At 35.8% G+C, this 23625-nt stretch overlaps 2 protein-coding genes across 7 annotated transcripts in view; one reads left to right on the forward strand and one right to left on the reverse strand.

The window, feature by feature from the left end:
- Gfrl (Glial cell line-derived neurotrophic family receptor-like) overlaps positions 1-23625 on the forward strand; it is a 226618-nt gene that overhangs the window by 136914 nt on the left and 66079 nt on the right. For 3 of the 6 annotated variants that reach the window (XM_070105870.1, XM_070105872.1, XM_070105873.1), the window contains exon 3: positions 16430-16552. In XM_070105870.1, the coding sequence (XP_069961971.1) occupies positions 16430-16552 (123 nt within the window). The other 3 variants (XR_004976275.2, XM_070105871.1, XM_036361447.2) reach the window with 3 other exon arrangements.
- LOC106623437 (serine/threonine-protein phosphatase 2A regulatory subunit B'' subunit gamma) lies at positions 13203-15642 on the reverse strand. The gene is made up of 3 exons (XM_014242958.3): positions 15074-15642; positions 14206-14992; positions 13203-14057 (listed from the first exon to the last, which is right to left on the reverse strand). The coding sequence occupies exons 1-3, from the start codon at positions 15510-15512 to the stop codon at positions 13967-13969; spliced, it is 1317 nt and encodes a 438-aa protein (XP_014098433.1). The 5' UTR covers positions 15513-15642; the 3' UTR covers positions 13203-13966.

Below are 23625 nucleotides of genomic sequence, written 5' to 3' on the forward strand. Positions count from 1 at the left end.
TGAAATTTTCAGCGAAGGGGGATTGAATATTGCTCGCGTTGGCGGACACGTCTGAGCACGCACCTTCTATGGCTGCGGAGTCGCGTAAAACCCGAAAAAGCGTAACTTTTGCAATAGTCTATTTGCGCCAATGCAATAATTTGCCGAAGTGCAATCCCATTTAAACATGTGTTGTAAGTTTTTATTCTCTCGCTACTTTTCAATTGCGTCACCTAGAACTTCAGCTCCAACTGCATTCGCTAACACTTCGTACACTGCAGCAGGCGGAAGACGTTCAACACAGGAAGCTCGTGTGATTAAGTGTCCATGTTTGTTTGTATTTTCGCTGCACTTTCACCCACCATCTGTGTCTTTTTCGCCCTTTGCGCAAATGTCATTTCTTTCTGCTCATTGAATTTTCCACTTCCATTGCGTTGCTACAGTCTCGCCGTAGCTCGGGTGCCCTTTGCGCTCGCCTTCGCATTTTTGTGGCATTAAGAAGGTGTTTTCTTGAACTCTTTTTACAGTTGTATCCAAGCACTTCTTGGAGCGAGTTCCGGTTTTTGTTGCAATGTTTATTTTCTTCGTATACTTCGAAGTTCTCCAACTTTTTTGCATTGTATACCTTTTAAGTTAACTTCCTTAACTCGTTTTTGCTTTTTTTTCTTTTTGCTGCTTTTCCGCAAGAAGTTCCTTTGTTTTATTTTTTTTTTTCGCTTTTTTGCTACATTTCTTCTATTCGCTCACACATTGCATTCTTGCCTCGCAGCCTTTTCACATACGCGAACGAAGTCTGAACGCTATACGAAGCGTGTATTAAGCGTTTTGGTGGCTCAATGGTTCGTTGTCGCCGGTAGTTGCACAACAAAGTTTCCATTGTCTCTTTGCACTTCGCATTGTCAAGTGGAATTTTTTACACCCACCGGCATTTCGGTGAACCCGGCTACCAAGTGTCGCTTGCAGTTTCATGCGTTTGTGTATTTCTGTACTTCTTTTTGAACTCGTAAGCAGTTCGATTGCTTCAGCGGCATTGTCGTCTTGTTGGTTGGTTATTTTGATAAGGGAGAGATCGGAGACGGAAGTGAGTTAACCTCTTTGGTGAACATTGCACATAATCAATGTGTTTACAGTTTACTTACAACCACCGTTCATGAGTTGGTCGAAGAACTTTAATGTTCTTATAGAAACGTATGAGTTTAACGCTATATTAAGGTTCATTCACTCAAACTTTATGCTTTTAACGCAAAAGTATTGTTTGTAGTAAATATAGAAAGTGTATGAAAAATTACATCTCCTAATCCCGACACTTGACAAGCCACAAAATCAAGTAAAACCCTTGAGTCTTAATCTAACAGTTAGGTTTATTAATATAAAAAGGGAATGTTTTGGCAAACGATAATCGATTTTTAGATGAAAGCCAACAATCATGTTTTTAATGTAAAAAAAAATGTTTCAACGATTTCTGTAATTTTCTCAAAAAATCTCCGTTCCTTCATAATATTGCTAGACTGACGTCATTACCGGAAATAACCATGAGAGCATTATTTACAAGAAGAGTATATTTTCGGTTAAAGCCGTGTTACAAGATACTAATCACTTGGTACGAGGTCTGGGCTATAAGGTGGATACATTAAAACCTTCCGACTAAGCCACGGAGCTTCTGAGGGGCCCCTATCAACGTGTGAGGATAAGCGTTGTTCTGATGTAACACAGTTCCTCTTATTAGCCAGAGGTAGCCGCTTCTGAGCAATTGGCCGAAAGTTGTTTAAAAGTGGACGTAGCCCGGCCCTCTAAATTGTTTAATGTACATATCTTCCAAACGGCTGTAGTTAACTCCACTAAATTTGCTGGGAGGAAGTCTTTCTAGCACTTTTCCAAACGCTGTGAAAAATCAGATAATAACCACGCCCACTATTTATGGTTAAGTTGAAAATTACTAAAAGTGCACTGAATCAATGCGCCACAAGCATTAAATTTCTCAAACAAGATGGCAGGAAAGAACTTTATAAGAGGAGCTGTAAAAACTGACTAATGGTCATGGCGCCAACAACCTTTAGGTGAAATACTATATCTCGGGAGTTATCCGACCAATTTAAACCAAATTTAATATGTGACCCACCCATTCCTATCACACACTACTGTGGTCGTGGTCTGAATATTAAATGTTGTCATTTGAATAATAAATTTACTGAAACACATCTTTAAAGTTAGTGAAAATACAACGTGTGGCATAAAATACTGAAAAACACTCTTTTAAAACACTTTAAACAAAAAAGGGAAAATAAATATATATAGTTTAAAAAACAAATTAATTCCATTTTTTAAATTACTCCAAACGAAAAAGTGAAAAATAATTCTTAATATAAACAGACAGTAATATTGGTCGAAAAATACTTTGTGTGATTTGTGCCATATTTTTCGTAAATTTTTAGTAATTTGTATTTTTCAGATTACTAAAGTCATCTATTTAAAATATAATAAATACGTTTTTACTACATCCATTGTTTTTATGTGGACGCATGGTGAAATTTTAATATTTTTTCACAAATGACTCTATCGCAGAGTTTTTATTCTTATACAAAATTTACATGAGGCGTCAATGAAGTCTGGTTTATTTCATTGAAACAAATGTTTATAATAAAAATATATTAATATACCTACATATAGCATATGTTGGGTCTAATCTGGCTGCGATATTGGAAACATTATACTTGTATTATGTATTGATCCGGTCTACATTTCATAGCATTGCTTCTTCGAGTCGAATTAATTTATCCTTACCTACTAATACTCGTACGACTGCAAAATCGTTAATGTTTAAGAATCTTCCTACCCTTTACTAAAGCGTAACACTCATACAGTAAAAAGTCTACAGCAAGCGTTTTGAAATTGGAAAATTTTCTACAACATTACATTCTCAATATTACGGAATATGTACTTGGAGTTGCAGCTCTTAGTTACTCCCTCAATAACTCATATATATTTCAATTAGAAACAAAAATAATAACTTGACAAATTAAATACGTTTATTTTAATATTATTTCAATAATTGCTTTTAAATATTCATGCTAAAAGCTGCGATGATTTCAAAAGCACATCAATTTTCACACACACTATTCACTTACTTTTTCCACTATTTCAAAGCTCATAACTTTTAGCGCTAAGCTCCGCAAGCCGCTTCGACAGCTGACACTTTAATTGCACTCTAATCGGCTATGATTTGCATTTGCATATTCTTCACATAGCTCTTGCGAAAGCATGAAAGCGCCAAAGCATAGCTGCAGGCTAAGTCGTAAGTTAGCCGCCACTGTATGCTAACCACATGGCGATATCTGTAGAGCGTAAGCAAACAGTATGAACCACAGCGTGAAAAAGTTTTGCAAAACTAAAAAAATTTACAGAGCAAAGGTATGATTTCGAAATGAAAAAAGAGAAAAAAAAATGCAGCGCTTGGCCTTGCCGTGGCGCCAACACCTAGTACACACACACTAGCCTACAACATAGAACGCGCATGAATGTTTGCATGTAGTGATAGTTGTAGCCAACCGATGTTACGTAACGAAATGAAAAGGAAATTGTTTTGCGAGATGAAAACGAATTGCATACAAATAAAAATGCATATGCCAATACACATACATGTACACACATATATATAGGTGTATATGTATGAACACTCAGCCGTAACACCAACCTTGCCCATGCAGGCCGTAGGCAAAGCTTGTTGTGGTTACACTCGTATATCCTGTGGCCGCCGTTGAATTAAAAAAGCATATAAAAGCGTGTAAAAAAGAAAAGTAAATCTGTGGAATTTTCGTCTGAAATTCTGACAATTGCATTGGTTTGCTTTGCTGCAGCGGCAAGGGCTTACACACTATTTACATTCATAGGCGGTAAAGGGTATTTTTTAGAGGCATACAATTTCCAAGATGTATAGCTGTCAAACAAGCTGTCAAAGTAAGCTTATATGTTTCGATTTATATTCAGAATACTTTGATATCTTGAAAAGATTCGCCAGATTCTCGGAAAAATAACCTTTTTTTTTTTTTATTTTGCATGAAAAAAGTGTGGGCCTTTTTTAAAATCGTCGATGATTAGGGCAGCAGACAAACTTACTAAGCACTGAGCCAATCAGTTGGCCGTCGAGGTCATATAAATTGACTTCGCCAGATCTCTTTTTATTGCAAATGTTTGGCAGGTTATCGGCGAAATATAAATATATGTTTTAATTGAAATAAAAGTGGTTTACCTAAAAAGCACCCTATATTTTTATTTGTATAAGACAGACAGTGAAATCATATGCCTACTTATATATGTACGCTTACGTGTGAGTTTATAGTTGTTTAAACAGAGATGCAATATTCATACCTGTACAAGTGCATTAGGGTGCACCTTACTTCAGAACTTGCTAAAATCTGACCAAAAATATGCTAGAGGTGAAAGAGTTGGTATGATTATAAATGTTGCTCTTATGTGGAAAATTCATTTATTTAATGTTATATGGGTTCTGCAGGCAACGTTAAACTTAAGTCCAGCTGTGAGAAAAAATACCCACAAATTTGCCTAGTATAATATATTATATAACTAAAGGAAGATATAAGGAAGCTGGAGTTAAAAAATCCAACCAACTCTGCCTAATACTTTTGTGACCCCCCCTAATGATGATAGCTTATGCAATTTGTTCGAAATTATTATTTTTGCTGTATATAATATATAACGCCATGAATAAAAATATGACGCTCCATGCGAATATAGATATGTATATATACATATATTCCTACACGAGAATTCAGTTTTGTATTCTTTCTGGCACGCGTATATAACTAACACTCGTGAATGCAAACAAGCACGAGAATTCACGTGTTGTAATTCCTTGGCTTATTTTAAGACTATATGTAAAATAATTTAGCCCTTTAATGGTGAGTTGACTTAACTTTGAGGTATAAAGCCAAGGTTTCATCTACGAGTATATGTATATATATAAATATGTATCAGTGAAATTTTATATTAGAAAAACATGCTTATTCGTAGAAACCAAATTATCTGTTCTCACTTTCTCAGTACATATTTCTTTAACTCAGGCTTGATATGATGATTCCACTGGCTTAAATTAAAATAATTGCCTACATTTAAGCGCAAAAGTAAAGCAACGAATGCTAAAATCGTTCAAATTTTGTGTTTACTTAATTATTTTCAAGAACTGCAAAAGAATAAAAAAAAACTGAAATTTTAGGCCGCCTCCAAATTGAACAATGACTACTATTAGAAAAGAAACTTATTTTTTTATGTTAGGTTAGGTTAGGTTAAGTTAGGTAAATAGGCTGTTATTCGTCAAACCACGAATAATTTCAATTTCACCAGAGACGATTGTCCGTTGTGATGCCCCAAATTCCTAAGTACGGACCAAAATGGCCGTTGTATATGTATCTGTAAAGCGCCTAGAGCCGGCCACAAAATTACTGAACTGGCTTATATCAACTCCAGCTCCTTGGCTGGGTTCGTAGAAAGTATGTCAGCCAAGCTTGATAATCTGGCGAAAGTCAAGGAGAAAGTAAAGGGATAGTGTCCAGTTAGCACACCATGGATATTTTGCGTTCCCCTCTGGTTGATAACCAAAGCTTATTAAGAACGCGCGAGGCCATAAATTCAGTGCCCGAGTGCACTACGACAGGGAACACCTGCTCGTTTCCATCCTAATGGGATTTGGGTAAGGTTGCTCTTCCTAGCGAACTCACCGGCTTTGCAGTTTCCGACGATTCCACTATTGCCAGACACCCATACCAGTTTAATGTGTAAGTACCTTGATACCACCGGTATGCTTTCTTCTCCGCCGCTCAGCACTTGCATGGCCTACTAAAGTCTGCTCGCATCCTGTGCAGCATTCTTGCCACCGTAGCCCTTCAAGATCTTAGTTGCTAAGAGACTATCTGATTTCAGCTTTTTCGCTGCCATTAACCGTTACACCTGGCGTTACTAACTAATAGCTAATGCAATAAACAAACAGTACCTGGACTAGACAACAAATATGATACGGTGAATGGAATATTTTAATTATTTGAGTGTCAAATTAGTCGACCAGAGGCTTGGGGGCGGCGTTATCATCCACACAATATATTTATAGTAAAAAAATGAGTGTGTCTTGGTACAATGAACAATTGTTACCAACAAAAGATGCTCTCCGAGTTTTATTAAAATACCTGAGCGGTATATATGGTACAAAGTCAAACCGAGGTTGGTATATTTGGTAAATGGCGACTAGTAGAAGTATTAGGTCAAGTAAAAAGTACACCTCTCGTAGAAGGCTGCGTCGCTATTGGCAAAAAACTCGACATGATGCGACACGTAACACTAGTACTATGGACAATAACGCCATCTCTTAGAAAAAAACCGAACGAACTTTCGGCTCAAGGATAGACAATTATCATAGAAAAACGTTTTCTGAATTTCATTTGTATATTCCACAGATTGACCGATATTTTCGGGAAATATCTGGGGGCCTGAAAATTTATAAGCCGATTTTGAGCATTTTTGAAGTTCTCTAAATATATAACTCTTAATAGAAACTGAAATGCACACTGCAAGAGTTTTGCTGCAATTGTGCGTCGCAACATTTGGCTTCGCACCAAATAATCACAAATAAATGCTTTTCATTGAATTTACGATATTCTCTTGCTTTTATTTTTGATGAATACGCGTACTTAATCCCCATTTTATATAGCCAATACCGACATCACTACCGCAACAACAAGATACGAATACATGTAGCCATCGCTGCAAAAGTTGTCACTATACAGTGCAGGCCAAAAGTTTTCAACAAATGTAAAATATATATTTTATTTGTGCATTTCCGCAAAGTTGGCTTTGCAACAGCGCCACACCACGCTCCGTCAGCGCCGCCACGCAATCTGCTCAACTGTTGTGCTGTGGAATGTACAAGTATAAAATAAACTATAATAATTGAAGTGAAAAAGTGAGCATCCGAAATATTTCGGAGTGAAAAAAATAAGAAAGTGAAGCACATAACAGTAATTAAAAAACAAAAAAATTAGTAAAAATCACAAGCGTGTACAATCACATATAAAACAATTTATAGTTGAACGTTGAACTGCGCTGCTGCGCGTGCGGCGAAGTGCAAATTGTCTGGTAAACCGAAAATTCTAGTTTGTTCATTTTCATTTTCAACAATTGTTTTTTTTTTTTTTTATATTGCCCTTTTCCGCTGGTATGTACCGTCCCAATTACTCGACTGCTGCCACTGTTGCCAGCATTTTGTTGTTTTGCTATTTTGGGTTGTGCGAGGAAGTGCATCAATTTAAAATCGCCCGCTCGGTTCCTCATGCCGAAATCATACACGCGAATGACACTGTCAAAAGAAGCGCTGTGAGTGCCTGTCCGGCTATGTACAAGTGAGTGTGTGTGTGGCGCCTCATTTCACTTTATTTCTCATTCCAATGCACGCTGTTGGCTGGCTGGCGCGCTGTGGAAGCAACAGCAGTACTAGCAGCCGCCGGAAGTTGTAAAGCTGCCATTTTGTCTGTTGCCATACACTCACACGCATACATATACACCGTTAACCACACTTTTGGATCGCCATGAAAGGGTATAATACGATCCGTTTTCCTACTCCGCCACCGATTTTCGAGCAATAATGTGCCCCGGTTTAACTTTTCACCCAAACTTTGACGCTACCCGTGGCGCTGCTGCGGCTGGCCGCCAACCCAGCGCTACCGCGATTGTGCAGCTCCACGCGCCACACTTCATTTAGTCAGTCGCAAACGAAGGGAAGGACATTCAAACTGCTGTTGTTGATTTTGTGCAGCTTTTTTCTGTTTCCGCGTTTCTTCTGTTTTCGTTGCTCGTATTTGCGCACCGAAAGCGTTCGATCGGGTTAGCCGGCCTTTGGTAATGGTGGCGGTGTTCGTTTGTGAGTTGGCTGAAATTCGCTTTCTAGTGTGGTAATAATTTATTAAAGCATTTTCCTTTCCACAAATGAAGGCAAACGATACAAGTATTGCGCAATAATAACGGAAATGAAATGTAAAAAGAGAACGAAACCTAATAAAAACTATAACAGTGATGTGCTGGCACAATGAGCGTGGTGAAGCGGCAGCAGCAAAAATCGCAATGTGAAAGTAATGTGGAATGGAATAAGAGACCAACTGCCTGTAATGGTAATCGAAACGAAATTGTAACTAAAATGTAAATACAAATGAAAGAAGGATGAAGTGGTATGGACAAGATGAACATGTTTTTTTTTTTTGTTTAAATGTGAGGTTAGTGCTTTGAGAGAACCAAAATGGGGTTGGTGGAGTTAAAAATAAAACTAACAGTTGTATAATGAGTTTTGTGCAATACTCGTTCTTTATTTCTTACACCGGTGAAGGTCGATTTGTTTGTTCTTGTAGTTAATAACTCCATATATTTTATAATGCTTGCATAATTTATAGTAGTTTTGTTTTATTAAAATTTACGTGAGAAATTAGGAATTTCAGTAATAAATTAGTAATGTATAATTAAGACTGGTCAAGTTACAGCTTGCACGGAGAGGGACAGGCATACTATCACCCGGATTTCAACTCGTTACACTATCCTGCTCATACAGCTCAAACATATATACATACATATATATATTTAACTCTATATCGATCTCGATTACTTTTAGGTATTACAAAGAACCGTTAGGTAAACCAAACTATATATGATTTAATAGTAATACAAGTAGGGCTGCAATTTTTTCAGAACATTCATCGACTTTGCATAGATATAACTTTCAGATCGATAATATAAACTAAAAAGAAGATAACTTCAATTTGCATTCGCGACCGCCACCACGTCTACAAAGTTTTACTCCCACACCCATTTTCTCTGACACACACACACAACAAATTTGGTCATAAGTTCTTTTTTTTTTTTTGCAACCTCTTCTCCACAATTCACAACACAGGAAGCTATTAAGCCCCGCCATAATGCTTAACAAGTCAAATTTCACTACTTTTGCTAAATACCATGACTCGGCTCAAACACTAAAGCAAATAGATTACAAATACAAAAATAAAAATCCACAGCGAAAATGAAAACTGCTAGAGTTTACAACAAAAATAGTAACAACAACGACGCTAGTTAAAACTCATCTGTTGTGAGCAACCACAATAATAACGACTTTAACATTTACAAACTAATGTTTCGTAGCTGCCTCATAGCCGATCCCACAGCTGTTGCCCCAAACACTCTCAAACACATCCCCCTTTGACTTTAACCCGCTTATGCTCATCATATCGGCTGACTCATGTGGATTTGTTATACACGCTCATAAAACAAGCAACAACCCGAATAACTAACCGAGAGTACAAAACCGCATGCCACAACACAACAACAACAGCGCCAACTGCGTAGCCTTTGGGAGGAAGGAGACAAAATATCTGAGTCCAATTTCGATAAAAGCCGAAGTGATTTTTATTTTGCTTTTTATGAAAGTTTTAAAGTGTTTGTTGGACATTTTGGCTTGTAAGTCATTAAACGAATAGTCTTTTGTAGGACCTTAGGTCGTTGAAAGCAGTGAGGATATTATAATCGTTGCCGATCACAATTGTAATTACTTTGATTTATCTGAGGCATCTACTATGTCAAGAAGTCGGATCTGTGTAGGGATCAAATAAAGCCAATCTTAACACATATTTGTAGATTTAGCATTACTTCTTCCGGTTTATTTCTCAAATCTTAAAGATCTTATAGTCTCATATTGAATGTGTGATGATAGAGGAATAAGAGGGTTTACTTGAAAACCTACCTAGAATGCTTGGTTTTCCACAGTGGTGCGAAGAGCTAGAACTATACGAGTATTTATTACCATATGGAACGTTGCAGAGGCTTACAGCTTTTTCGAACTTTTGTAATTGAATCAATATCAATCTCAATCTCAAGCTCCAACCAGTTCAATGTGAGTTGAAGTATATACTTATATATGCATGAATTTTGTTTTAGTGATAAATGGATCATGAAATTAATGGTATAAATCAGGGTCAGCTTTTAGAAACATTCGCTTTAGGTCATAATTCCGGCGAAATTTTCATTGCTTTAACGAAGTCAAAAGCCAAAAGTAACCTCGCACTTGGTAATCGCTCTGCAAAACGTATTCTAGATAGAAAACACGACAAATTTAGGTCACGATATAACGATAAATTGACCTAAGGGAGCAAGACAACTTCTCCAAACTATTTAGGTAGTGTTTTATGGACATACCAGTACTATAACAACAATAATGCTACTTGTATGCAACTATGGGGAGTCTGATTAGTCTCGATGTAAACTAAATGAAAAATAGACTTTAATTCAATTTCGAACGTTGTTTAGCACCGTTAATAATCTGCCTATAACAACCCATAAAATCGAAGAAGACTTCTCCAAATATAAAATTTTAAAGTTTTGCGTCGTGAATCATTTTTTGCAAGTTGCAATTCTCGCACCTCCCTATAACATAACTTCACTCTCTTCAAAGGCAGCACTACCCAAAAGTTCCAGTTATATAGAGGCTAAGGTGAATTTGCTTCTGATTTGATCCATTATAGGCACAAAGATACTCTGTTACATTGTTCTTTGATATGTTCTTAGAGCAAAATTATAATGCCGACATTCGATAAAGTTGCATTGCACTGAGCCAAACCTTAGCTGGATCCACAAACACTTCTAATAACTTCGAGAGTCTGTATGTGCAGAAATAATCGGCAAATGGTCATTTCGATAATGAGCACGCCAAAAATGCAAATCACAGAGAGAGCTACAATGCTGGAAAGGTGATTAGGATGGGAGGCGGCGGCGAGTCAAATATGCTGAACAAATTTGAAAAGTGAACTGCAAAGTTGCAATTTGTTTGTTGTGAATAAATTTCGAGTTTTTCTGTATGCACGAGTGTGTGCGCACATTTTAGTTATGCAAAAGCGGAAATCCTTGAGGATTCAAACTTTAGCTATAATTCCGCCGGGCTTGAGTTGGGCCAACAGAAGTTGTTAATGCATATGCTGGATGCCGTTGCAAATGAAAGTTTGGCGCAGAAGTGCAGAAACACACACACACACATACATACATTCATACATATGTAGGCCATGCGAAAAGCAGCAGATAAAACCCGAGTGCGTTCGCCTCCACGCTGACAAATGCCAAACGACAGCACAGACAACAAGCTAACCGAGCAGACAGCCGGACAGACCTGTCAAAGAGCCAACCAAGCGCCAGCCGTCCAACCAACCAGCAGCAAGCAGCCAAAGCACGCGAGCGGCGAAGGAGAAAATGAACAGTGTGTCATGTGTGTGTGACTGAATGCCGAAACGAAATGAAAGGCGGACAGTTAAGGTTGGTGAGGGTGGACAGTGGACAGCGGTTCGCGACCAGTTGATTTGCACACCTTTTATACAAGCGCACCTTTTGTCTGTCTGTACATATATACATATGTATTTATGTAAGTATGTGCGGCACCTGCCGAAAAAATAAAGTTGAAAAATGAATGTTTTATAAATGTTTGCGAGTGATGGTATGCTCCGTTGCGGTGCAGACGTGCGGTTCACTTATCAGCACATTCTCTCGTGTGTTGTGTGTGTTGGCGTTTGCAGTGAAAAACGGTTTTTATTTTTTGTCCGCGGAGGTCTGCATTTACATACGTACATAGGTACAATGGTTGTTACTTTGTACAAAAATGGTTTCGTGATTAGTATTTTTTTTTTGTTTTTGTGTGCTCGTGCAACTAACTTCAATGGTCATGCATTAGAACAAAATTTGCTTTTCGCGCGAAATAAAAAATTGATAATTAAAGTTTCAAAAGGCTCAAATGACAAATGCACAAGAGAATTGTTAATTTTCTATAAAAAATTCAGCCGAAAAAATGCAGTTACGAGAAATTTCTTGCAAATATTCATAAAACCCCAGAGAGATAGGATTTGCATTTTGGCGTTTACAATAAGGCATTGTAAAATGTGAAATATTTACGTACGACATAAATATATAGTAGACTAAAGAGGATTCCTAAATAAATTCGCGACTTCCTTAACTTAAATGAAATAAAATATGCAAGTTAAAACATTTTTATGTTAGGCATATGGTCGATAGGGGAACTATTGACCCGATTTTAACCTTTTTCGACACCAGATCACATTATTGTCACAAAAAGATGCACTCTGAATTGCATTAGTATATCTCACAGATTGACCAATATTTTTGGTAAAAACTTAGCCATGGGCACTGGGGTCTATGTATTCGGTAACTGAGGGCTTGAAAATTCATGCTGCGATTTCGACAATTTTTAGACGTGATATAGCTTAAAGGTCTTATTTGTGCAAAGTTTTGCTTCCATAATGTCGTTGGATCTCGATTAACTTTTTTTTTGGATTGACGTTTGTGTACGGTATCTGCAAACCCATGAAGCGCAGAACTGAAACATGTTATATGTTTTCACTTTCTCAGGTTTCATTCTAACTTACCTTTCGTGCGAGTCAATCGATATCTTTAATTTTTGCTATATATATATAATGGAAACAAAAGAGGCAAATCAAGCTGGTGCAGAAAGATTGAATTGAGATAGAAATCAGTATGCTTTGATTTTTGATGGAAAACAGAAACCATTAAACTATAACTATCATAAACTCAACTTATTTGGCGAAGTTGGATTCGAAATTTAGTCTAAAATTATATTTTATTCATGCTGTTGTTATTGTACCAGCAAACTCACTTTTTCTCCAACAGTACATAAAGCTAGGATGAGAGTCAGGTTGCTTAGAACGATCGATCTGGTTATTGAGAGGTAGCGACGTTGTTGTAATTGTTGCAAAGTCAGAAAACATTCACCAAATAGTTTCGAGAAACGCTGTGAAGATGACAATCTTTGTGTTAGTTTGCCGATGGCTCTTTGAGAGCTCTAAAATAACCAAAATAGTAGAATACAAAGTACGCAGCACGAAAAAAATTTAAATTCACAAACAATTTTTTTTAATTTAATCTTTAATTATAAGCTTGGAACTAACATTTTTATTTAATTTTTCAATACGGTATTTGCAATTAAAAATTCATTTCTAGTTTTTCAATGCGGTATTTTGATTAGAAATTTAAAAATTATTTTTAAATAAGATTTTCTTGATTACAATAAACAATATTGCAACCCAGGTGTAGGTCAGGCGATATATTTTTGAATTGTATTTAAGTACGTACTATGGATGTAACGATTTTTTATTACCAGAAAACTATTCTAATTTTAATATAAATACTTGTGTATATTTAAAATGTAAAGTGATTAAAAACTATTTACAATTAATTTAAAATTTGCACTAAAAGTTTAATACTTATGCATTAATCGTATAACAGTTCTAGAATTAACATCTTACTTACGGGTAAAAGATAGGCGCTATTGTTATGCATGGATTTGGATCAGCCGCGCATACACCAACACTTAAGTACTTCAAAACATAGTAAGACTAAAACTACTTGATAGTCAAAATGTTCATTTACAGAGCATTAAATTAAAAAATAAAACTAAAAACGCAATGACACAAGATTCTAATTTTAACTTATGAAAAATCTAGTTTCATCGCTGCTACTGCCTATCGCCACACTTCGCTTTACACTGCGTCAAGACGGTAAAACGGTGGCCCTGGCTAATCGTTGTCGCAGCTACAATATCAACAAAACTACAAACAAACACATACTTACATATAAATAATTCTGCGTAGCGTTTTGTTGGAATGTTCATTGTTGTTCTTGTATACATAAACTTAATCGCTAAAGAGTAAACGTCGCAGCTTCACCTTTTCGATACTTATTAACTGCTTAATGAATATCCTAATAATGGCAGCACATTACATATTCAAAGTCTTATTGTTCAAGCGGCACAATTCGGTGCTAATGTTGATTGCTTTGCCTTTCAACTGTTCTGTCTGCATCGCCCTAATCTAAAGTCGATTTACGTAATATCCTTGGCTTATAATTAAGTTTCGATTTGAATGCGTCGAAACTAAACGTTATGTGAGCCATCCTCACGATTTTCGTATGCCCAGAATTTGTGAAATTCTATGAGGATGGAGACGACAGTTTCCGCTTGGCCACTGCAATGACAATGAAAATTGGAATAAATGTTAGAAACACTAAAGTTTAATTAATAAATGATGAAAATGTGCTATTGCGCCAACCAGAGGCTATGTAAGTATTTGCCACAAGCGCGCACACACACACACACCAACCCACACTATTTACCAATTGATTAAATCCTGCAGCGTAATTTTATATGGGTCTTTTGACTTAACCATATCGAATATTTCGTCTTTCAAATCTTCAAAATTCACCGCTTCCGCATTAACCGCATTTATTTGCTCTTGTATACCTTTGAAGAAATAGTGCAGCGTCTGCACCGTCAAGTAGCCTTTGTGTTGCACATCCAGTATGCGAAATAGATAATGCAGCGATTGTGGCTCGTGTCTATTGTCGAGCGCCAAAACAAAATCAAGAAAAGTTTTATAATCCATTTCGCCATCAAAGGTGCGGCACTCATCGAAAACGCGATCTAGAAAGACTGAAGTCAATGTACCGGAACCGTAACCGGCCAGCTCTTGCTTGCTCAACATGCCATTGTGGTCTTTATCCAAATTTAAATAATTGCCATAAACAGTTAGCACTGACGGCATGGAAAACCAATTTTGTTCTTGCGAGTCTTTCGGCGTTTCCTCATCGCGCAATTCTAACAATTCGGTGAGCAGACCCGACGCCAGTATATCTCGTATGCGTATACGTCCTGTATGCAATGGGTCCAGAAAGAAGAAAAACTTTTTCACCACCGTGCAGACATAGAAACTCTGAAAAGAAGGTTGCACGCAACTGCTGATTTGTGTTAATGTCGGTATAATGTCAATAATATAGTTCTCCATGTCGATTTCGCGCAGGTAGCCTTGGCCGATTTCATCGTAGAGCGACAAGCCAATGCGACCCTGGGTTAGCCACACCTTACGCATTGTATAGTTGAAGATGGAAACGATTTCAACTTTACCTGCAAAATTTCGTATTCATTTGTTAGGCACATCAAAAATCGCACACACATTCGTACACAAGGCGCCTTGCGGCCAATTACCTGGATACATGGAATGGCACTGCAATTTGGCATACAAACGTGCAGTCAAATACTTGCGACATTTTGTGCTCACTGCCTCGAGCAACTTTTGGTAGTCATCATAACTGATGAGTTGTTGTCCCACAGGCGTCACTTGCGTGCAATGTTTCTCCAGCAAAGTCCACAAAGCGCCGAGCTCATCGTTATCCAGCAATTCTTGTGAGCGTTTCTGTAGAAAGAGGGAATGTGCTTCTTTGCGCAGATTTTGACGCAATGCATTGTTTTGTGGCGGTGGCGCATGAAAAAATTTCGGTATCGTCGAATAAGTGGGATGTAGCGTTTTGGCTGGTGCCTGCAATGGCGCATCTGCGTCGAACTCACGTAATTGCTCTTCAGTTGGTTTTTCAGTAGACACTTCGAGATTTTCAAATTCTTTAACAATATCCGGATCGAGTTCCATTTTATACACAGATTTTGGCAGTTTTAAATAAAATTTTTAAATTAAACTTTTACGTAAAATTCACTTTTATCACGAAATAAAAGTAAATAAATATTCCAGTGCACAGCTGATTTTGCAGATTGTCAATAAGTGTACGACGTCGCTGTCGACGTCGACGTCGGCATGGATGTTACCTCAGAGAACGTATATTATATATGATATACGTTCTCTGATTGCCTGCGCAACAAAATAAAAATAATGACAATGCGCACGGTTTGCAACTTAACTAACAGGGTGTAGCTAACACAATTTTTGCATTTTGTATATAAAAAACCATTTGGATATTTTTTGTTTTAAATCGCGAAAATGATTTTAAAATATTATTGCAACAACGCTAATATAAAAAATAATATATTTTTAGGTTATACCGCAAGTGTTAAGATAATACTCATTCATTTGAGTTAAGTTTCAACAGAGAATGTAAAATATATATTATATATATAATATATAATCTACATTCTCTGGTTTCAAGTTTGTTAAATAATTGTGAATGCGAAGGTTCTTCTTCTTTTTCCATGACTTTGACAGAACAACAAATTTCACATCCCTTCCGTTATTTAAAGTTTTTATTTAATTTTTCTAATTGAATTATAAAGAAAAATATTACGGTGATAAGGCGTATTGTGCTCTGCGTCTTTTACTCTTTATAAGTATCTTTTAGGTAATCTTACAAGCAAGCAAAAATCTCGTGAACAATACTTATAGTTTATTTATACTAGTTCCGATCGTCGGCTCTGAATCTGAAACTTTGTAGAGCCCTATTAGCACATTGATTATAACATGCGAGTACTACTATCATGTACATACATACGTACATTCTTGCAAACTGTATTGATTGAAACTGTTTTTATTAAATTTTTGTTTTCTTCTAATTGCAGGTTCTAACATAAAAGTTGCGTCCGCTATACTCAATTGTATTTTGGCGCGCCAGTTATGTTTCGAAGACCCGTCTTGTTCGGCGATCTTAGAAATAATACCCCGAGTATGTGGGCCCATACCAGGTATGCACAAGAAATATTTTATTTTAATTTCAATATAATCTATTTTATATTAAAATTTTATTTTAAGGTTATCAATTACAAAATGAGAAAATATTCCATTTTTATGAATGTAGGTAATCCGCTGTGAAAAGGCCACTTCGTTAATCAAAATTGACAAGGGTTCTTAAATAACCTGTAGTGCTCATTTTGTCTACAATTTTTTTTTTGCTGATTACTGGATGTCTCAAAATACCCTCAAAATGAAAGTGAGGCCAGACTACATGACGGTATTTCAATAAATAATAAGAGATATATCAATTAGTGTTCGTAGGTTAATAAAAAGGTTGATATGATGTGATTAATAGATTAGTAAGTGTTAGTCTGCATACAACCAATCAATAATATATCTACTGAAATATAATAACAGTACAGTTCAGTCTGAAGTCGTTGTACTCAAATACTGTGATACTACTATGAAATGGGCAGAATAATAAATTACAAGCAAGGAATATACATTGTTACATCTGCAAAAATCGCAAATCATAAACCCCATAACATAAAATGTTAGCAAGAAAGCCGGAGTTGATTCAAAATAATAGTTTGAACTGATTCCCCAAAGCATAATCTATTACAATTAGCACTAGTTAGCTCTTGTGTGACTACACATATATAAAGTGATTAAATTCAAACAACATTTTTAAATTAAGTATTATTTTTTGGTACATTTTCTAACACATTTAAAGTAGATTTAGTGATAATAAGACAGACGGTTCACGCGCTTTAGATATATTTTTATAAAACTTCATTTTTCGTAATCTAAAAATGTGGAATATTAATTTTAGATGCAACTCTGTGTCCATTTTTTGTTTTTCGCTTCCAAGTGCAACTGTTCAAATTATTCCATTAACCAACTAGCAACTTGAACTTTCAACTGTTGCGCATTTAGCTTGAAGCACTTTTATGTTTTCAAAATAGTACATACGCCACGGTTAATGCATTTAACTCCGTAAACTGGCATATAGGAGCAAATTTTATTGCTTACGATAGCATAGCATCCAACTGGGCTGACCCATTGTCATCATTCCTTGCAGCAAGTGTGCATACAACTCCGTAGATATTCGTATGTACATAACATATATGTATGCTTTCGTATGTTAGTATATGACATTGGCTTTCTTGAGGGTCAGTTAAAAAATCACTGCGCTGCTGTTAATAAAATTAATTTTGTTGCTTTAATTTACCCCACAAAGAGATTATTTATATGGTGTGTTATAGTCGTTACAATTTAAAGCAAATGCTGCACCTACATAAATATGTAGGTTTAGGTACATATATATGTACATATATTGAAACATATAATACCAAAAAATCGCCTACACTATATATGCTTATTTGTTATATTATGCCTATAATACAATATTTATTAATTCTTTGCATAAGAATGTTAATTTGTACACCAAATAAAAACTATGAATTGCTTAGTAAAATTCTTCCTACATGGTCTATTTTAACATGTATGTATGTAAATCAAAATAAAGTGTGTACTTATATACACAATTAATAGCTACATTAGCACGTATGTATATGTATAGTTGTAAAATATCCATACTTGTACCCTCCTTTTTAAGTCCGCTTTTATTGTATACATATGTACTTGTATGTATGTATGTATACAATACCCTTGGAAACTTGAAAGCAACACTTGCAGCTTGCAATATTGCGTTATCCTAGCACATACAAAGGCGCATTGACGGACCCACATACTGTCTCTGTTTCTCTCTCTCACCCCCTTGCACTTGTGAACCTTGACGTTTGCATAGCCGCTTGTGTGTGTGAATGGGCACTTGTAATGAAGTAGAAAAATAAAATAAAATAAAATTTTACAATCAATATTGAAATTCCGTTGCTGTATCCTTATGAAGTGTATCATCCTTGCGCTGAATCTGTTGACTTGTCTATGTATGTGTGTGTGTGTGTTTGCGTGTAAATTTTTATTAAACACGATGCCTGTATTGGCCAGCTTATTGTTGACCTGTTTCATACCCACTTAGCTCGAGAGTACATGCGAATATTTGTTGTTGCCTGCTGAAGCGTAATCAAGCGAAGAAAGAGTAAGGTAATTTAAATATGGTATAGCTGACATGAAAAATTTGTAGTTAAAAATTTAATCAGCAAATTGGTTTGCTCTTAGAAGTGAACAATGAATATACCGTTATTTTATTGATAGCATAAATTGATTTCTGTGTAATTTTATAAGTATATACACACATACAGTTATGTTTATATTAATAGCAGTGCGAGTTGGCATATGCTTAAGTGCAAACAACTGTTTTATTTGGGCTGACAGACGGATCAGGATGAGATGGAATGCCTTAAAGGTATGCAGTATCTCACACGATCTCGAAAAGACTCGGTCACAACAGCGAGCCGAATGGGTATTAGTAACGATGACACATGCAGAAAGTGTAGGGCTGAAAGAGACGCTGGAACAACTTCTCTACATGTCTCATCTTAAGTATCTAGGATCCTCGCAACTCAAGGTACTAGATAAAGTATCAAAATTAGATAACAATTCCATTTAAAACTTCGCGAAAAACGTTGACGTCTTCTATGATGAATACTTCCAACTCGAATTAAACTGAACCTCCATCTGTCTTTGCAAAGAAGCAGTAGATCTATGTATGGCATGGCAACCAGCCAGTATAACCTAATCTAAAATATAAATGCCCATTCAAGCCAAATGTCAAACAATCTAGAAACATAATAAAAAACATAAAAACTTTAAAGAAAAAATTTAAATATATTACTATGAGTGTTGAGAAGACACTGCAGAGCACGAAAAAATGGTCAGAATGATAATAAATATTTCATGAAAGAATAAAGGTAAAGTGCTACTTTTCAGTTTGAAATGTTGTCAGCAGTAAGCTCTGATCCTCAAAACTGATCCAACATGTCTCAGCATACTGTTATCACCTGCTGCTTTCCATACTGTGGTAGATGGCCTTTATATACAACGTAAGGCAATATGCACCTTCTCAAATATATCCATGCAATAGAAACGAGAATTTCTTGATGGTATATATACCAATAAATAGTCGTAGAAAAAATATCCTGAAAAATCCCTTAAATACAGGCCGTTACTGGGTATAACCTGGTATGTTTCGTGTCATTCGCCTTGTTGTACGGCTAATTTTTGCACAATTTCACGAAGAAATAGTGTTTGAAATTTATAAGAATTTATTGACATATATTTCGACAGTACAAATATTAACTTAAGCTAAAAATATTGTGTATCACATGAGTTACAGTGTGCTGAACACCCTCGCCTCGAAAAAAAACGATCTGACTTCTTCCCCGAATCCGGCAGATTGGCTTATCCGAGGCACGGAGTGAACTATTATCAAATTAATATATCAAAAATTGGACTTTTGATAAATATTTGAAAAAAAAAGTTGCGAATTTAAAATTTTTTTGTTTTGTTTTTGCATGTTAATTTCATGAGCACATGTAAAGCAGAGTGTACGGTACAAATTTTAGGTCTATCGGTAAAGCTGCTTTTGAAAAAATACACTTTTGGGAAAAAATTTAAATTTTCAAGTCTGCTTAGAACCGTTCTGAAAAGCTCCTTTTTTTCTAATTCCAAAATGATCACTGCTAATTTTCTAAATAAAAATGTAGAAATATCACTTCATATTCAAGAAAATTGGTTGATAGACACCGCTAAGAAATGCTCACCAAGTATGAGTTCTTAATTGTAACGGGAAGGTGCTCCGCCTAACGATTTTTTTTCTTATTATCAGATAGAAAAATTCATATCTCGCTTCCAACTACTTGAAAAAAAAAATCATAGATTTTGTTGGAAATTGATTACTCTACAGAATGGTTTCTGACGGTTTTTTCGTAAACCCAACCATTTAAAATTTATTAACGGTTGAAGTTTGACTACTTCAAGTAAAATATGTTTTTTTTTTCTTTTGAATTATATAACTCAATGAAAAACATCATTTTTAATTATAGTCTTGTAGCATATTTACTGCTTTTACTCTTTGACACCTACCCTAATATACTGTATGCACATATGTATATTCAGCTTGCTATAAAACAGCCAGCTATCTATATTCCTCCTTGCACCAAGCAACTCGGCACTTTCATTGCGCTTGTATTGAACGCTTTCACTGAAATTAATCATTTTAATCCCAACAATTGTAAGACAATGCTCTGGCTGTCTGCAGCTGACGTGCAGAAATTCAATGCAAATGGGTTACTCCAGGTAAACACTTTGTTTATGTCAATCGTATTTATATATGTATGCATGTATATATAAAAATATATACTAGTTTTGTGTGTTGCTCAACAAGGCTACTCTTTCTATATTTGGTGTACGCCAAACAGTAAAAGTGGTAAAGATTAAAAAAAAATATTTTTATTTGTTACACATTTCGATAATCTATATATTTTCAAATAGCGTACCAAAATTTTAAATGAATATTTTAAATATTTTTTTCAGTTATAACCTTTTAAAGTGTTAATAGTCAACGTAGGCAATCAGTTGAATTAAGTTCAATTTCGGAAAGCCAAAAACAATTTAAATTTTGGGTAAAATTCTCTTTTTTTAAATTTTTGATTTTCTTTCGATCGTAGGTCATTGTTTGCACAATATCTATTTAGTAAAGAGTTTTTTGAGCGGAGGAGGCCGGAATCACTGAATATGTAATTTTTAATCGTATATTATTTTTATTTTGAAAACTTGCCTTTTTAGGTTATCACATTGGGTGTGCCCCTTAAATAGAGTTAATTTTTTAAGCCACCTACGAACGATTGAGACATACTTGTATATGTATGAAAGAAGCTTTGTGATTTCAGAGTTACCCTCATAAGTTTTACGATGTTTAGGGAGGATTGTACGAGTGGTACAAATAGATCTAACCTAAATTAAACTATTTGCCATCTCTATATATCCATATACAGTCTTGGTTTCAGCAAAAATAATACGAATTAATAACCGGCCCTTTTCATCTGAAATGTCCCCCTTTTTATTATTGCATATTTGCGCGTTCTCTGCCACATAAACAGCAATTCATTTGCATCGATTTTCAACGTGCACAACACAAAAGAACACAACAAAAACGCCATCAACGTCGTCGCGGTTGTGACAGTGCTTATTTATGATAATTGCAATTTTCGTATTCGCCACCACCAGCTACTTTATCATTCGCTACATTGCTGTTGTTGACACCGTTAAGCATCTTAAGTATACACGCACACGAAATAACGAAATACTCATGTATACGAAGTCTATAAGACGATCGCACAAAAGGTGCCATGCAAACTCCAATAACAACAATTAAGTCGCTGAGAAAATAAGGAAACCACGACACAACGGCCACATGATTAAATCCCTTGCAGTTTCGGTTACGGAGCATGGCTTTTGTGCGCCCGAAATTATGCAGCGGCCGAGTAGAGGAAATGAGTGAATAAGTAAGTGCTCTTACGCTCACTGTTGCATACTTTTTTGCGCGTTGAACTGCATCTTTTCCTGGTAATGCCACTCCGAAGTCCGCATTTTGTTTTGCCGCTAAAGAACTCGGACAAATAAGTCAATGGGATTCGAGTTGAAAAATACGTTGAGAATTTTAAGTAAATTTCCCCCATAAGCTGTTGGATCGAGTGCGTTAGTGTGCATGCCACTGAAGGCTGCAAGTAAATGAAGAATTTTTGTGTTTTGGCAGTATGCAAGGGAATGTTGTACGAAGCATATATTTGTGTATGTATGTGTATGTGTGTGTGTGCAGGGAGAGTTTGCTTTAGTGTATGTGTTGCCTTTACGAATTGCTGAATTAATTGCTTCTGTTTGGCTTCCCAAACCGTAATGCAATTAAATAAATTGCGAATGCAAACAAAGCGAAATTTGAAACAATAACAAATTGTACAAAAGGCCTTTTTCTGTTTTGAAATACAACCAAAGTGGCAACTTAAGTGGTTGCATTAAAATGAGTCTTGCCATTGTGCCTAGTATAATTATAGCCAGACTTTAAAGTTTGACAAAAAAGTATTTTTAAAATTTTGACCTGGTAGTCTGTCTTAAATATCCCACTTAAAGTAAAACAAAAAGTTTGTTTCATTCTAAATTTCCGAGATTTTCAATAAATTGTTTAGTATTTTTTACTCTTTGAAAGGGTTGAATCAGAAAAATATCTTCTAGTTAGATGTGCGACCGGGAAAATCCACACCAGGAAAATCATTTTAAAAAATGTCTTGTGGTGGTGATCACATCTACCCTGTTTAGTCGCAAACCATCTAACGAAAAGCAACTGTGCTGAGGAGATGGAATAAAGTGTAGAAAACATAGTTTGACGAATAGGCCTAAGACGTTATATAATTAGTTTTTAGTGCGCCGTAGTTGTATGAATAAAGTTCAATGTTTCCTCGCATTTCAGAAGCCACCTTTTCGGAGATCGTTTCATTTTTAACTTCATTGGCTTTAGTGTTTATACCCGGTCTTAAGTCCTTCGTTCAGTTATTAAATGTGGGCGAATGCCTAGTGTGTCAGGCGTCTTGCAATGAAAGAGTATTTAATGGGTCGCTGTCAACTTTTCAAAACCTTATTTCTAAACAGAAGTACGCAGTAAAAATCTTTTATAAATTTAGACTCGAAAAAACTACTGAATATTGCCTATGGCTTATGGAACAATTTTTAAATACTGGTGGGTCTAAGATCTATATCATCAAATAGCGTGTGTCGAAAGCTTTAGAAATATTTAGGTTCTGGTCTCCGGAGCACGTGATTCAGCCAATTTGTATGACAGCTATATGCTATAGCTGTTCGATCTAAACAATTCATTCGGAGATTTTAGCATTGCCTTGAAATATAACCCATGCCAATTTTTGTGAAAATATCTTGTAAAATAAAAAAATTTTCCATATAAGAATTTGATTTTATCTGCGGCTCCAACAAAAGAGCAGCTTCTTTCAGAACGATATCTCAAAAACTGAAGGACTAGTTTGCGCATATGCAGAACAGACGAACGGATTAGGTATATATTGTACTTTATAGGGTCTTCGATGTTTCCTTCTGATTGTTACAAACTTAATAT

This window comes from Bactrocera oleae, chromosome 2 (genome assembly GCF_042242935.1).
Source record: "Bactrocera oleae isolate idBacOlea1 chromosome 2, idBacOlea1, whole genome shotgun sequence".
NCBI classification, from domain to species: Eukaryota; Metazoa; Arthropoda; class Insecta; order Diptera; family Tephritidae; genus Bactrocera; species Bactrocera oleae.